Source organism: Sorghum bicolor, chromosome 6 (assembly GCF_000003195.3).
Source record: "Sorghum bicolor cultivar BTx623 chromosome 6, Sorghum_bicolor_NCBIv3, whole genome shotgun sequence".
Lineage (NCBI taxonomy): Eukaryota > Viridiplantae > Streptophyta > Magnoliopsida > Poales > Poaceae > Sorghum > Sorghum bicolor.
The window spans coordinates 6,023,033-6,036,269 of record NC_012875.2 but is presented as its reverse complement, the minus strand read 5'-3'; the positions used below and the strand labels follow the sequence as shown (position 1 = coordinate 6,036,269).

The following is a 13,237-nucleotide window of genomic DNA, read 5'->3' as shown; positions in this document are numbered from 1 at the left end:
TCTTAGTAGCGTTTTGTTCTTCACTTGTAAGCTGGTTTCCCAGCGACCTTGTTGGCTTGATATGCTTTCCATTAAAGCCCGGCAATGCCTTTGATCTAAAAAAGATCTCATCTAACCTTACCCTTAAACCAAATGCACCCCAATTATCCTCTGTATAAGGGAGGAGATCCCTCTGTCCCACCGTCGTAGCACCACCGTCCACCTCCATGCCCACTGCCCGCCGCCTCCCGAAGTCGAGTAAATCATGGTCATACCACCATCCCCCACCCCCAGTTGATATTTTAGACCACAATCATTGATACGAATGTTCCTGAACTTGTATACATCAGTAATGTACATTCGCTTCCAATCACATTCCTTTTGCGGATCATTTGCACTTGACAAAACATATATGCTACAGAAAATCAGGAAGCACTGTCTTTTTCTTAGCCCAAAGTACTTGACACTAGCTTCAAAAGATCATTGACACGCGACACGCGTGCTTGCAGCTCTTCCTTCTCTTTAATGAGCTGAGCAGCCTCCTCTTTTTGGCGGTTCGCCTCAGTGCATTTCTGGACCAAGGCCCCTAGGGTTGACTCGTTATGCTTACTCAGCTCCTCGATCTTTTGCTTCTGGCCTGCGAGTGAAAATTGAAAAAGAACATATTAAGCCTAGCCTAAGGGGAAACTGAACTTCAAAGACAAGACACGGTTTAACTACCTTTGTTCTCATCTTTCAGCTTTATATTTTCTTCTACTATTTTGAATGCCTCCTGCTCGGCTTCCGTCATCCTTTCTGTTAAGAGCCTTCTGCTGTCTTCAAGGTCTAACATAGAAAAGGAATATAATGCATTATGATGACTAACGCATCTTACAGATAGCATAGTATGAATTTTGATCTTACCTTTCACAATGCGCATATCAAGTCTAGCCTAAGGGAAATCTGAACTTATAAGACACACGATTTAACTACCTTTGTTCTCATCTTTCAGCTTTATATTTTCTTCTTTTATTTTGAATGTCTCCTGCTCGGCTTCCTTCATCAAGAGCCTTTTGCTGTCTTCGAGGTCTAAGATGAAAAAGGAATATAATGCATTATGATGACTAACGACCTATCTTACAGAGATCATAGTATGAAATTTAATCTTACCTTTCACTTGTTGCTCCAGCATTATCTGCCTATCCTTCAGGCGTCTATTCTCCATGACCAGCTTCTTTGCTTGTTCTAAAAGCTCAGAGGAGGCTGCCACACTGAATGACACATACTACAGGAAAGGAACATATGAACAACTGATACTGAGATGTTAAATATCCAACATAATATCAAGTGCCTTTCAAGTAAATATCAGATCAGTTGTATTTGACCAATACATAAAGTTCAGCACCAGCTATACGCAAGAGTGTTGTTCTGAATGGATAAACCCTAGAGTGTTATTCTATGTGCAGTGCAAACTGAGGATGACCCTAGAGTGTTATTCTGAATGGATAAATTGACGAATAGTCAGGCTCGTAGTGTAAGTTGCACAAACTTAGAATGATTCAGCAGGGAAAACTAAACAGAAATCAATGTTGCACCTAAGATGTGTACGCACCAGCAGGGAAAACTGAGTGTTATTCTGAATGGATAAATCAATGTTGAATCTGAAACTGCAATGCAATTACAACACGGATAGGATTGCTTTATCTTGAAATAGAATTCAATCCAAACTTATTCAGTTAGCTCAACATATTAAGCCTTCTTCCCACCTAGGATTGCAAGAGAAGAATTTCCTTTGTGCCAAAATGTTTTGGAAGAGTTGAACACCTTTACAATGTGAATTATTTGTACATATTGCAGAAAAAAGAATTGGGCAATGAACAGGCTAGTGCAGAGGTATCAGTCTAAGTGATAGTAAATGAGCTTTATTTATGTGTGATGGGTTTGTTGTGTTTATGTGTAAATCAGGAAGAAAATTAAACCATGATTCATTCGGCATCTGGGAACTTGAAAACTGGTGGGTAGACGGGAAATTAATTAGCAAGTATCTCAGAGCAAGGTGTTGATTTGGTACAGCCTAAGGATCTGAGAGCATAGTCGTGTGAGGAAGGTGGACGGCGCTTCCACGATTGACGATGTACAGGCACCATCAGAACTGAAGAAGCTAGCGCTATGCGTAGGGGCAACAATAGTTGTTGTCCTGCTTAAGTTCCAACTGATACAATAGTTTTGCTTATGTCTAATCCTGATCAGGACCGCTGTGCGCCTCATGCTCCTCCCTTCTTGTTCCGCCTACTGTACCCCACACTGGTCATAACATGATTATATAATTGTCTTAGTCTTTTGAGAAGTCCAGAAAGCAAGAAATATCCAGGTTTTCACAGCATCTGGTAGCAGGCATTGTCATGTACGGTAATACGTACAGCAGGCGTCGGGCTTGGGACGTTAGGCGCGTGGCTGAGCGCGCTCAGCGCGTCGAGGACGCGGCCCAGGAGTTCCAGGAGCCGTCCACGGGCTAACACAGGCTTTCAGTCCAGTTATCTTTATAAAGTTTAATTATCTTTGTACTAGCAATTTATATTAGTCCCGGATAGGATATTTAGCAAAAGTAGTAAAGTAGAAGGGACATAAATATCTGTAGACTCTATTGATATAAGCAAGCAATAACAATTACCTCCTGTCTCCTGTCTTCCTTCTAAAACCTAAGCCTACGATAGGGGGTATAACCTCACCAGAGAAGACGGCCGACGGTTACGAGCTCCGTAGCCGCGGTCCTGCCAGTCAAGGGCTCGATGCTCTTGACAACTTGGTATCAGCTATCCGGCGATCCTCTACCTCCACTTCTGCTCCACCCCCCGCCGCCGCTGCCGCAGCCCACCTCGCCCAACAGCCGTCTTCCCCAACCCCCTCCACTGCATCCACTGCACAGTCCCTAGCCATGGCTGAACCCACCCTAGCCGATGTGCTCGCCCAACTCAAGACTATGTCTGACGAGATGGCGACCTTGAAGGCCGACATGGCCTCGATGAAGGAGAAGTCCGAGTCGTCATCGTTCGCTGGCGCCGAGGGCCGACGCCTGGACGGTCTGCGCGACCAGGACTTCCACCCGAAGCACAAGAAGTGGGATTTCCCCCGCTTCGACGGCACGTCCGATCCCATGCTGTTTCTCAACAAATGTGAGGCCTATTTTCGCGAACACCGAACCATGGCGGAAGAGCGCGTGCGCATGGTGTCCTATCATCTGGACGACACCGCACAGCTGTGGTTCCAGCAGCTGCAGGACGATGATGGCACGCCATTATGGGGAAATTTCAAGGATCTTCTGAATTTGAGGTTCGGTCCTCCCCTTCGCTCCGCCCCGTTGTTTGAGCTCGACGAGTGCCGCCGGACAGGGACCGTGGAGGAGTATGCCAATCGGTTCCAGGCATTGTTGCTCCGCGCCGGCCGCCTGGATGAGGCACAGCGAGTCCAACTCTTCACAGGAGGGCTCCTACCGCCGCTCAGCCACACAGTCCGCATCCACAACCCGGACTCCCTCTCCGCCGCCATGAGCCTGGCCCGCCAGGTCGAATTGATGGAGCAGGAGAGCCCGACGCCAAATCCGCCGCAGGCGCAGCAGCGCAGACCACCAGCTCCCATGGTCCAGGCTGCCGTACCGGCTCCACCGCCTCTATTGGCGCTCCCGGCACCACCAGCGGCTGCTCAACAGGGCCGGGCCGATGGAAACCAACGCCGCCTCACCCCGGAAGAGATGGCCGAACGCCGCCGCCAAGGTCCGTGCTTCAATTGTAACGAAAAGTATTCACGTAGCCATAACAGGTTCTGCCGCCACATCTTCTTCGTGGACGGTGTGGAGATTGATGACGTCGAGGGAGGTGCTGCTCATCAGGAGGACGACGCAGCAACGGAGACTCCTGTTTTCTCCCTCCATGCTGTGGCCGGCGTGGCAGTGGGCGCGCCCATCCTGCTTCGGGTCACTTTGGGCGCCGCCACGCTCGTCGCCCTGGTCGACACGGGGTCCACGCACAATTTCATCGGCGAGGCGGCAGCGCACCACACCGGGCTCACCATCATACCCCGGCCGCGGCTCACTGCCACAGTCGCCAATGGCGAGAAGGTGGCGTGCCCTGGCGTCCTTCGGCAGGCAACTTCTCCATCGAGGGCATGACGTTCGACGTCGACCTTTACGTCATGCCTCTCACTGGATACGACATGGTGCTGGGTACCCAGTGGATGGCGACCCTAGGGCGCATCGCTTGGGACGTCGCTACCCACACCCTATCCTTCCATCACGACGACCGGCCTATCTGTTGGTCGGGAGTGGCGTGCACGGCGGCGCCCATGGTACACGTAGCAACCACCAGCGAGCCCCTATTGGAGGGCCTGCTGGAATCTTTCGGGGACGTCTTCGCCGCCCCGGTGGGTCTCCCTCCCCCACGCGGCCATGACCACCCGATCCTACTCAAGCCCGGCGCGTCGCCAGTGGCAGTGCGACCGTACAGGTATCCGGCAGCCCACAAAGATGAGCTGGAACGCCAGTGTGCCGCCATGATCGAGCAAGGGATCGTACGCCCCAGCACATCGGCGTTCTCCTCGCCGGTACTCCTCGTGAAGAAACCAGACGGATCTTGGCGGTTCTGCGTAGACTACCGCGCGTTGAACGCGCTCACCATCAAGGATGCCTTCCCAATTCCCGTGGTGGAGGAGCTTCTGGACGAGCTTCACGGTGCTCGGTTCTTCACCAAGCTCGATTTGTGTTCGGGCTACCATCAAGTGCGCATGAAGCCGGAAGACTTCCACAAGACCACGTTCCGCACGCACGACGATCTCTGAGTTCTTGGTGATGCCATTCGGCCTGTGCAACGTGCCTGCAACATTCCAGTCCTTGATGAACGACGTCCTACGACCATTCCTTCGTCGGTTTGTACTCGTTTTCTTTGATGACATCCTCATTTACAGTGAGTCATGGGCGGATCATCTTCGACATCTTCGGGTGGTCTTGACGCTCCGCCACCAGCACCTCTTCGTCAAGAGGTCCAAGTGTGCCTTCGGCGTCACGTCGGTCTCCTACCTCGGCCACATCATCACAGCAACCGGCGTGGCCATGGACCCGGCCAAGGTACAGGCTGTCCTCGACTGGCCGGTGCCCAAGTTGGCACGCGCGGTTCGGGGTTTCCTCGGCCTGGCGGGCTACTACCGGCGCTTCGTCCTCAACTATGGCGCCATAGCGGCTCCTCTAACGGCGCTGTTGAAAAAAGATGGCTTCGCATGGTCTGGGGAGGCGGTTGCGGCGTTTGAGGCACTGAAGGTGGCCGTGACCACAGCACCGGTACTCGCCCTTCCGGATTTCAGCAACATTTCAGCAAACCGTTCGTGGTCGAATGTGATGCTTCGACGCATGGTTTCGGCGCCGTGCTCCTGCAAGAGAAGTACCCGATCGCGTTCTTCAGTCGGCCGATCGCGCCACGTCACCGCTCCCTTGCTGCATATGAGCTGGAACTGATCGGGCTCGTCCACGTCGTCCGCCATTGGCATCCATACCTCTGGGGCCGCCACTTCACCGTGCGCACAGATCACTACAATTTAAAGTTCTTGCTGGACCAGCGGCTCGCTACGATCCCTCAACATCATTGGGTCGGGAAGCTCCTAGGATTCGACTTTGAGGTGGAGTACAAGTCGGGCGCTCAGAACGTAGTCGCTGATGCTCTCTCTCGCCGCGACACGGACGACAGCATGGGAGTGGTGCTTGCCTTGTCGGCGCCCCGCTTCGACTTCATCGACAAGCTACGACAAGCCCACGCCGTGGAACCGGCCCTGGTGGCTCTCCGAGAGGAGATTTTGGATGGCACACGCGCCTCACCGTGGGCTGTCCGCGATGGCCTGGTGACTTATGCAGGCCGCCTCTACATCGCTTCTTCGTCCCTGCTGCTCCTAGAAATCATGGCTGCTATCCACAACGACGGCCATGAGGGAGTCCAGCGCACACTGCATCAACTCCGGCGTGACTTTCATTTTCCCAGGATGCGCCACCATGTGCAAGACTTCATCCGCACGTGCGGAGTCTGCCAGCGGCTCAAGTCGGAGCACCTTCACCCGGCGGGGCTCCTCTTGCCGCTTCCGGTGCCGTCGTCGGTATGGTCCGACATTGGACTGGACTTCGTCGAAGCTCTCCCGAAAGTTCGTGGGAAGTCAGTCATACTCACCGTGGTGGACAGGTTTAGCAAGTATTGTCATTTTATTCCTCTTGCTCACCCGTACACTGCAGAATCAGTTGCCACTGCGTTCTTCGCCGACATCGTTCGTCTCCACGGGATGCCGTAGTCTATGGTGTCTGATCGCGATCCCATCTTCACTTCAACGTTTTGGCGTCAACTTATGCGGCTTATGGGAACAAAGTTGCACATGACCTCGGCGTTTCACCCGCAAGTAGATGGCCAAACTGAGGCAGCGAACAAGGTGATCACCATGTACCTGCGTTGTTTCACCGGCGACCGTCCCCGCCAATGGCTCCGATGGCTTCCTTAGGCTGAGTTCATCTACAATTCAGCATATCAGTCGTCCCTCTGCTACACTCTGTTCCGCATTGTTTATGGCCGAGATCCGCCGACCATACGCTCCTATGAAGCCGGGGAAACGCGCGTGGCGGCCGTCGCCAAGACCATGGCCGAGCGGGAAGAATTTCTGCAAGACATCCGTTTCCGCTTGGAACAGGCCCAGGCCATTCAGAAACGTCACTATGACAAGAATCATCGGGAGGTGTCCTATGTTGTGGACGACTGGGTTCTGCTACGTCTTCGCCATCGCTCCATCGCATCGCTGGAACCATCGTCCGGCAAGTTGAAGCCCCGTTTCTTCGGGCCCTACCAGGTCACAGAGGTGATCAACGCGGTGGCCGTCCGCGTGGCCCTTCCGGCCCGAGCTCGACTCCATGATGTTTTCCACGTCGGGCTGTTGAAGAAGTGGCAGGGCGACCCTCCAACCAGTCCCCCGCCTCTCCCCGTCATCCACAATGGCGCCACGGTACCAGAGCCGGAACGACTGGAGCGTTCGCGGCTAGCAAGAGGCGTGCGCCAGGTCCTGGTGCGCTGGAAGGGAGAGCCATTTTCGTCATCGCCTTGGGAAGACTGGGATACGTTCCGTGAACGTTTTCCGACGTTCCAGCTCGAGGACGAGCTAGTACAAGAGGAGGGGAGAGATGTCATGTACGGTAATACGTACAGCAGGCGTCGTCGGGCTCGGGACGTTAGGCGCGCGGCTGAGTGCGCTCAGCGCGTCGAGGACGCGGCCCAGGAGTCCCAGGAGCCGTCCAGGGGCTAACACAGGCTTTCAGCCCAGTTATCTTTATAAAATTTAATTATCTTTGTACTAGCAATTTATATTAGTCCCAGATAGGATATTTAGCAAAAGTAGTAAAGTAGAAGGGACATAAACATCTGTAGACTCTATTGATATAAGCAAGCAATAACAATTACCTCCTGTCTCATGTCTCCCTTCTAAAACCTAAGCCTACGGTAGAGGGGTATAACCTCACCGGAGAAGACGGCCGACAGCTACGAGCTCCGTAGCCGCGGTCCTGCCAGTCAAGGGCTCGACGCTCTTGACAGGCATTGAGAGTGGACATGCAATCGGTGGAGCGTAGACAGAGCAATTGTAGATGGCAGATTATTTTTGTAGCGTATCTCTTTCAACTATTTATTATTTAGATGTAGCTGGTAGTCTTTTTTTCTTGTAAAATTTTGTGACCTATCAAGATTTCTTTGCACCAATTTTATAGTGGACCTTCAAGCAAAATTCTTGAATGGATGAAACTTCTTTTTTTTGAAAGGAATCACTAGGAAACCTTTTGAGTTTCCAGAAATAAGGGGCATATGAAAGAAGTGACAGTGGGTTAACACTTACTTCACTCTGAACTTTCTGCATCTGTTCCCATATCGCCTCACTGTTTATTTCCTTCCTATTATGCACTGGAATGGCAGGTGATACCTCAATGGCCTCCTGTTCTCTGACTATCTCAGAGATAGATTGTGCAGGATCAACCTCTTTGCGAGAAAAATCTGTAACAGGTTGATTAAGGAGTACATTCGACATGGAGTCCTCGACAACCTTAGGCCGTGAACCAACAACATTGGCAAGCACGAACAGTGCACCATTCCCTGCCTCTTCTGCTAAAGAGGCAGGAGGGCATTGAGCCAATTCTAGTGGTCGTGAATTCAGCGCTAACACTGCCTCTTTTGTTGAGGAAGTCCCTTTTATAGAACCAGTGTCCAAAGATGAAATCCTGCATAAATGATTCAATCAGATTCCAAAGACAAGGTTTTCTAAATGAATATTATGTAAGACTTACCTGGGCTTTGTAACAACAGATAGTAATGAATACTTTGCCCTTCTCTGAGAACGAGATCGTGGGGCAGAGGCCTTTCTTTTGGCACCAATGACTGAAAAAGTAGGTTTCGTTAACTCTGCTATTTTCCCCTCTTTAACCTCAGCAGGGTGCTCTATAGATTTTTGTTCTACGCCCTGGTTTGGAGAAGATGCAGTTGTTATATTTGTTATGGCATCAAGAATCTCTTCTTCTGGATCCGAACCTTGAATGGGGGAAGGGTCAATTTCAAGAGGTGGAGGTACTGCAACCTTCCTGAGACCAGCAGATTGCCTTGTGTATCTTTGTAGGGAGGCACGGCGAACTTTAGATTTATATGTGATCATGGAAGATTTCCTTGTCTTTATCGAAGCCGTAATCTCCTGAAGTGCTTTCTTCTTAGCTTCGTGAGTTGAGGGAACATTCAGCAAGCCCTGTAAATTGGTCCAATTGTTTTTTCAGATTCATTAATAAATTGGTCCAACTGTAAGGAAAGCATTAGCAAATATCCTTCACATAATCACTGCTGTACTTACAAGAGGTTGATTGGCATGGTCATTGGCTGATGCTCTGACCAGGCTGGTTGGAACATTAGGTCTATTTGTAGGCTGCTTCACACGCATCTTTTTAAGATCTAGAAGGTAGCTCAGCTTGCTCTCAATGTCTTCCACAGGAAGACCTACATAAGAAAATAAAAGACAAAAAAACTTAACCAGATAAAAGATGTTTGTTGTGCTAATTCAAGATTCCTAAATAGCCTTGATGGAAAGGCAAGAAATTTCTAAATCAGTCCAGAAAGAAAAAAAATCTTTACAAATAACACAAAAAACATCCATGTCTTGTATACAAGAAAACTAGCATGTGTCTGTTTGGGTTCTTATACACTTTTTCTTCTCTAATATAACGATACACACCTCGCTTGTGCGTTCGAGAAAAAAAGTGTGGTCAGTCAGATCTCAGATGTGAAATAAATATATTTAGGACTTTTGAACCAAGCCATAGGTGCTGATTCTAGACAAATTAACCAAAGAACTTACCATCTAGCTGTAAGATACTCTGCTGCTTTCCATTTGTTTTGCTGCAGGGAGTTGGCATTGGGTCAATTCCTGCCTATCCTTTCTTTCCCTCACCTTACTGCTGTAGGTATGGCAATAGGCCACTTAGTCATGGCTTACCTCAGCCATGTAGAGCAGTTCGGGCTCATCTCAGCCCAGGTACTAGTGTACCTTGTGTAGTTGGTAAATCTCTACCACTAGTTGTATATATACCATATGTAATGCAATAGGGAAAGACAGTTCAGTTGCTGCACTTGTGTGTGCTGTGTTCTATGCTCAACCCCTTCTTCTACCTCTAGCCAAAGGGGTGTGTGTGTTTGTGTAGGTAATTCAGGTGCTACTCACCTGTGCAGGCTGGCTGGTTTCCAACACTAGCAACTTGATCTATTATGGTTTATGGATCGGACTAAAAAGTAGAGTTTGTTTGAAACAATTTTGGTGTTTAAAAAGATCTCTATGCTATTGCCATCCAACCTATGAACTTAGTCAAAAGAGCAGCTAAACATATGATTTAAATAATGTCAAATTAAAAAGCAGTTAAAACATAAAGCAATTATTGCGTGTATAAGCATAATGATACAGTAAGAACAGAGCCTCCATCAGAAGTATGTTTCATTACAATTTGACTGGAATAAATGCATAATTTGGAATTGTGACAGACTATGATGGAGCTAGGGTGCATGAAAGAAATCTCATATATTCCTTGCAGCCACAATGTAATTTTACTGGAGCAGTTGTTTCTATAAACTGATATAAGAAAATTGGTAAAACTAGCATATTCACCTTTATCTAAATCGCTGGTATGATCTGACGGACCAGAATAATCGCACGCCGAATGCGTCCTTCGGCGCAAAGGGCTAATCCGGTGCTTGAGGTAATCGTGAACGATGTCTGCACCAGTCAAGCCTTGGTTACTTAACTCCATGATTTGGAGGACCTGCTTCTCCTGCTCAGGGGAAAGAGGCAAAAGATCCTTCCAATTTCCTTTCTCCTCCAATGCATCACACCTGAAGGTCAAGCGACAGCTCTGTGGTACCTTGGCATAGAACCACAGAGTAACCCAACTGAACTGCGAGGCTTTCAAGTAGTACAATGGATAACTCTTCTTCATCCTGTCCCTGAGCCGGAAGTAGACGGAGCCGAGTGCTTTCGTTTCGCCTTTCATATTGCGATAGAGGCTGTAGAAGTGCGTGAAGACCTCCACAGTCGGAGGCACTTCCATGTAGGACTCACAGAGGTGTGCGAACAAGCTCAGCGCGGTAATGGAGTTGGGCGTCAGGTGAGACCACTCGAGTCTGTAGTGGTTGAGCACGCTGACCAGGAAATCGCTCGCATCCAACCTCAGACCGCAAATTATGTGCGTCAGAGACAGGATAACAAACTGATCCTCCAAGATGGATAGCCTCGGCGTCTCATCTTTGATGGGGGCTCGCCATTCGATCAGCTCGCCGGGATGGAAGGCGCCGGCCGCCACACACTTCTGGATGGCATCCTCGGTGCACGCTGCCTTTCCCCACTCAAGATTCGAAATTTGCGGAAGGGATTCTGAAAAAAGAAGACAAAGGTGACCAGTCTGGAGATATGGAAAGTGCAGAAAGGCTGAAGAAAAAGAAAATGGGGGAACGAAACGCTTGCTACGAATCCTCACCCGTGGTCGCCGCTGTTCGATCTAGCTCGCCGCCGGCCGCCACCAACGATGGCTCCTTAATCTCATCCACTTCCTCCGCCATCCTTCGTCAGAAGAAGTGAACAACGCGGTGGAGCTCTCGTCTTGCTGCGGGGGCGCGCGGTGTGGACCGCGGAGAGTAGATAAGGGGCTGCTCGCTACAGTTTGCTTTGGATTCTAGAGGTCGCCGCCGCACTGGCGCAATGGCGCAGCAGAAAGAGAAAGAGAGGGGGCGACACCCGAGAAGCCTCACCATGATTCTCTCTCCATTGATGTAGCAGCCACCAGTCCACCGCCCGCCAGCCGCCAGGTCCGCCGCAGGGGAAGCACCCACAGTGAGGCCTTGTTTAGGCCATGTTCTTTTGAGGAAAAAATTTGGCTCGGGCTACCTAGCATTTTCATTTATATTTGATAAATTTTATTTAATTATAAACTAACTGGGTTTAAAATTATGTATCATAAATTACAGACAAATTATGTAATTAGATTTTATTTTTATCTATATTTAATGTTTTATGTATACGTCCAAAGATTCAATGTGACGAGGAATCTTAAAAAATGTTAGAAAAATTTTGAGAACTGAACAAGGCCTCTCTCTAAATCTAAAAAACTTTTCAAGATTCTCATCACATCGAATCTTGCGGCACATATATATAGGACATTAAATATGAATAAAAATAATAACTAATTATATAGTTTACCTGTAATTTGCAATACCAATCTTTTAAACCTAGTTAGCTTATAGTTACACAATAATTACCTCATACAAATAAAGGTGTTACTGTTCCAAAATTTTTTCTAGAGAACTAAACAAGGCCTAACTCACCCCCTTCGTCTAGAAAAAGTTGTAATTTATTTATTTATTTTTTCAAAGAACTAAATATTTTGAAATTTAATTAAAGTTTCTTTAAAATATTATTACGATACAAAACAACTATCATTAAATCAAGAGTAGTCCTTATTCGACTATATTACCTATGTCCCTAAACATATAAATCTTCCGTTTAGCATCACTTCGGTTATATCATTTCACTCGCTAATTACTGTTTTCCGCATCCTAAATTATAAGTCATTCCAATAATTTTAGAGAGTCAAAGCATCTCAAATTTAAACAAAATTATTAAAAAATTTACAAATTTTTGTGGCATCCAATAGATATAATATGAAAATATAATTAATAAAGAACCTGATGGTACTTAGTTGATATGTGTTATTATCCTACCATATAAATTTGGTTAAACTTAAGATTCTTTGACTCTCCAAGATTTTTGGAATGCCTTATAATATAGGATGTTGGGAGTATAAACTTATAACTATCCAAAACTTCTATCTAATTTTGTTAGACTCCTCACAACATGTGGTTTAAATTAGAATAAAAAAATCATCATATACTTTCTATTTTTAACACTACAGTTCAATAACTAAATAGGCGCATTCATTTCAAAGTATATGTTTCTAGGAGTCTAACAAAACTAGATTTATAACTTTTACATATTTCTATATATATATACACTAGGTAAATGCTTATGCGTTGGTACGGAAATCTTAAAATTTTCAATATAATTTCACATAATAAAAATAAGAAAAAATAGCACGTTACGAGCTCAAATTTTTAATGTAGTAAGAGTATCAAATAGTAGTGGATCGAAATGAAGACAAATAAATTTTAAATTGGCTTAGCAACATAATATTTTGAGCCACATTCAAATAAATAAGCGTCAAATTTAGTAACAATGTCAAAATAAGTGCATGAAAGATAAGTCCTCCACAACTATCTCTTTCATTGTCTTATGTCCGTGATGCGGCTAAGATATTCTCGTACGAATAGAGGAATCATGCAACACCGTTAATTCCCATCATACGTCAATAGGTCGATCACAAATTTCTTCCATAGTCTTTGGCCATCCCGACATAAGACAAATTTATATTTTTCTTCTTCATTGTTTTACTCTAATTAAATATTTAATAATTTTATTTTTTATTTTTATTTTCTATATATATGTGATGTTTACGTAGTATATATTTAGTGTTCTATGTTGTGTTTTGTCATATTCATGTAGAGTACATGTGATGTTCTATGATGTTTCTTATGGTGTTCACTTAGTATACATGTGATGTTCTACAACGTATTTAGTGATGCTCACGTATTATATATGAAGATGTTCTATAATATGTTTAGTGATGTTCTATAATGTATTTAGT

General features: G+C 46.9%; 1 protein-coding gene across 2 annotated transcripts; it reads right to left on the bottom strand.

Moving 5' to 3' along the window:
• On the bottom strand, positions 278-11,385 carry LOC8085736. Of its 2 annotated transcripts, XM_021463367.1 has the most exons (9): positions 11,018-11,383; positions 10,153-10,914; positions 8,851-8,993; positions 8,300-8,748; positions 7,855-8,233; positions 1,129-1,243; positions 952-1,047; positions 700-804; positions 278-616 (listed from the first exon to the last, which is right to left on the bottom strand). In XM_021463367.1, exons 1-9 carry the CDS (start codon positions 11,097-11,099, stop codon positions 426-428), a joined length of 2,322 nt encoding a protein of 773 aa, XP_021319042.1. In that variant the 5' UTR covers positions 11,100-11,383; the 3' UTR covers positions 278-425. The 2 variants fall into 2 exon arrangements, with proteins under 2 accessions (XP_021319042.1, XP_002446166.2); XM_002446121.2 differs by lacking the exon at positions 700-804 and having other exon boundaries at positions 11,018-11,385.

Bases quoted from the DNA above. Each gene is read 5' to 3' on its own strand.
- LOC8085736 (XM_021463367.1), bottom strand. From the start codon at position 11,099: ATGGCGGAGGAAGTGGATGAGATTAAGGAGCCATCGTTGGTGGCGGCC. The intron at 10,915-11,017 runs GTGAGGATTCGT...TTCTTTTTTCAG, and splicing joins TCGAACAGCGGCGACCACGG to AATCCCTTCCGCAAATTTCG. The intron at 805-951 runs GTAGTTAAATCG...TTTCTATGTTAG, and splicing joins GCTGAAAGATGAGAACAAAG to ACCTTGAAGACAGCAGAAGG.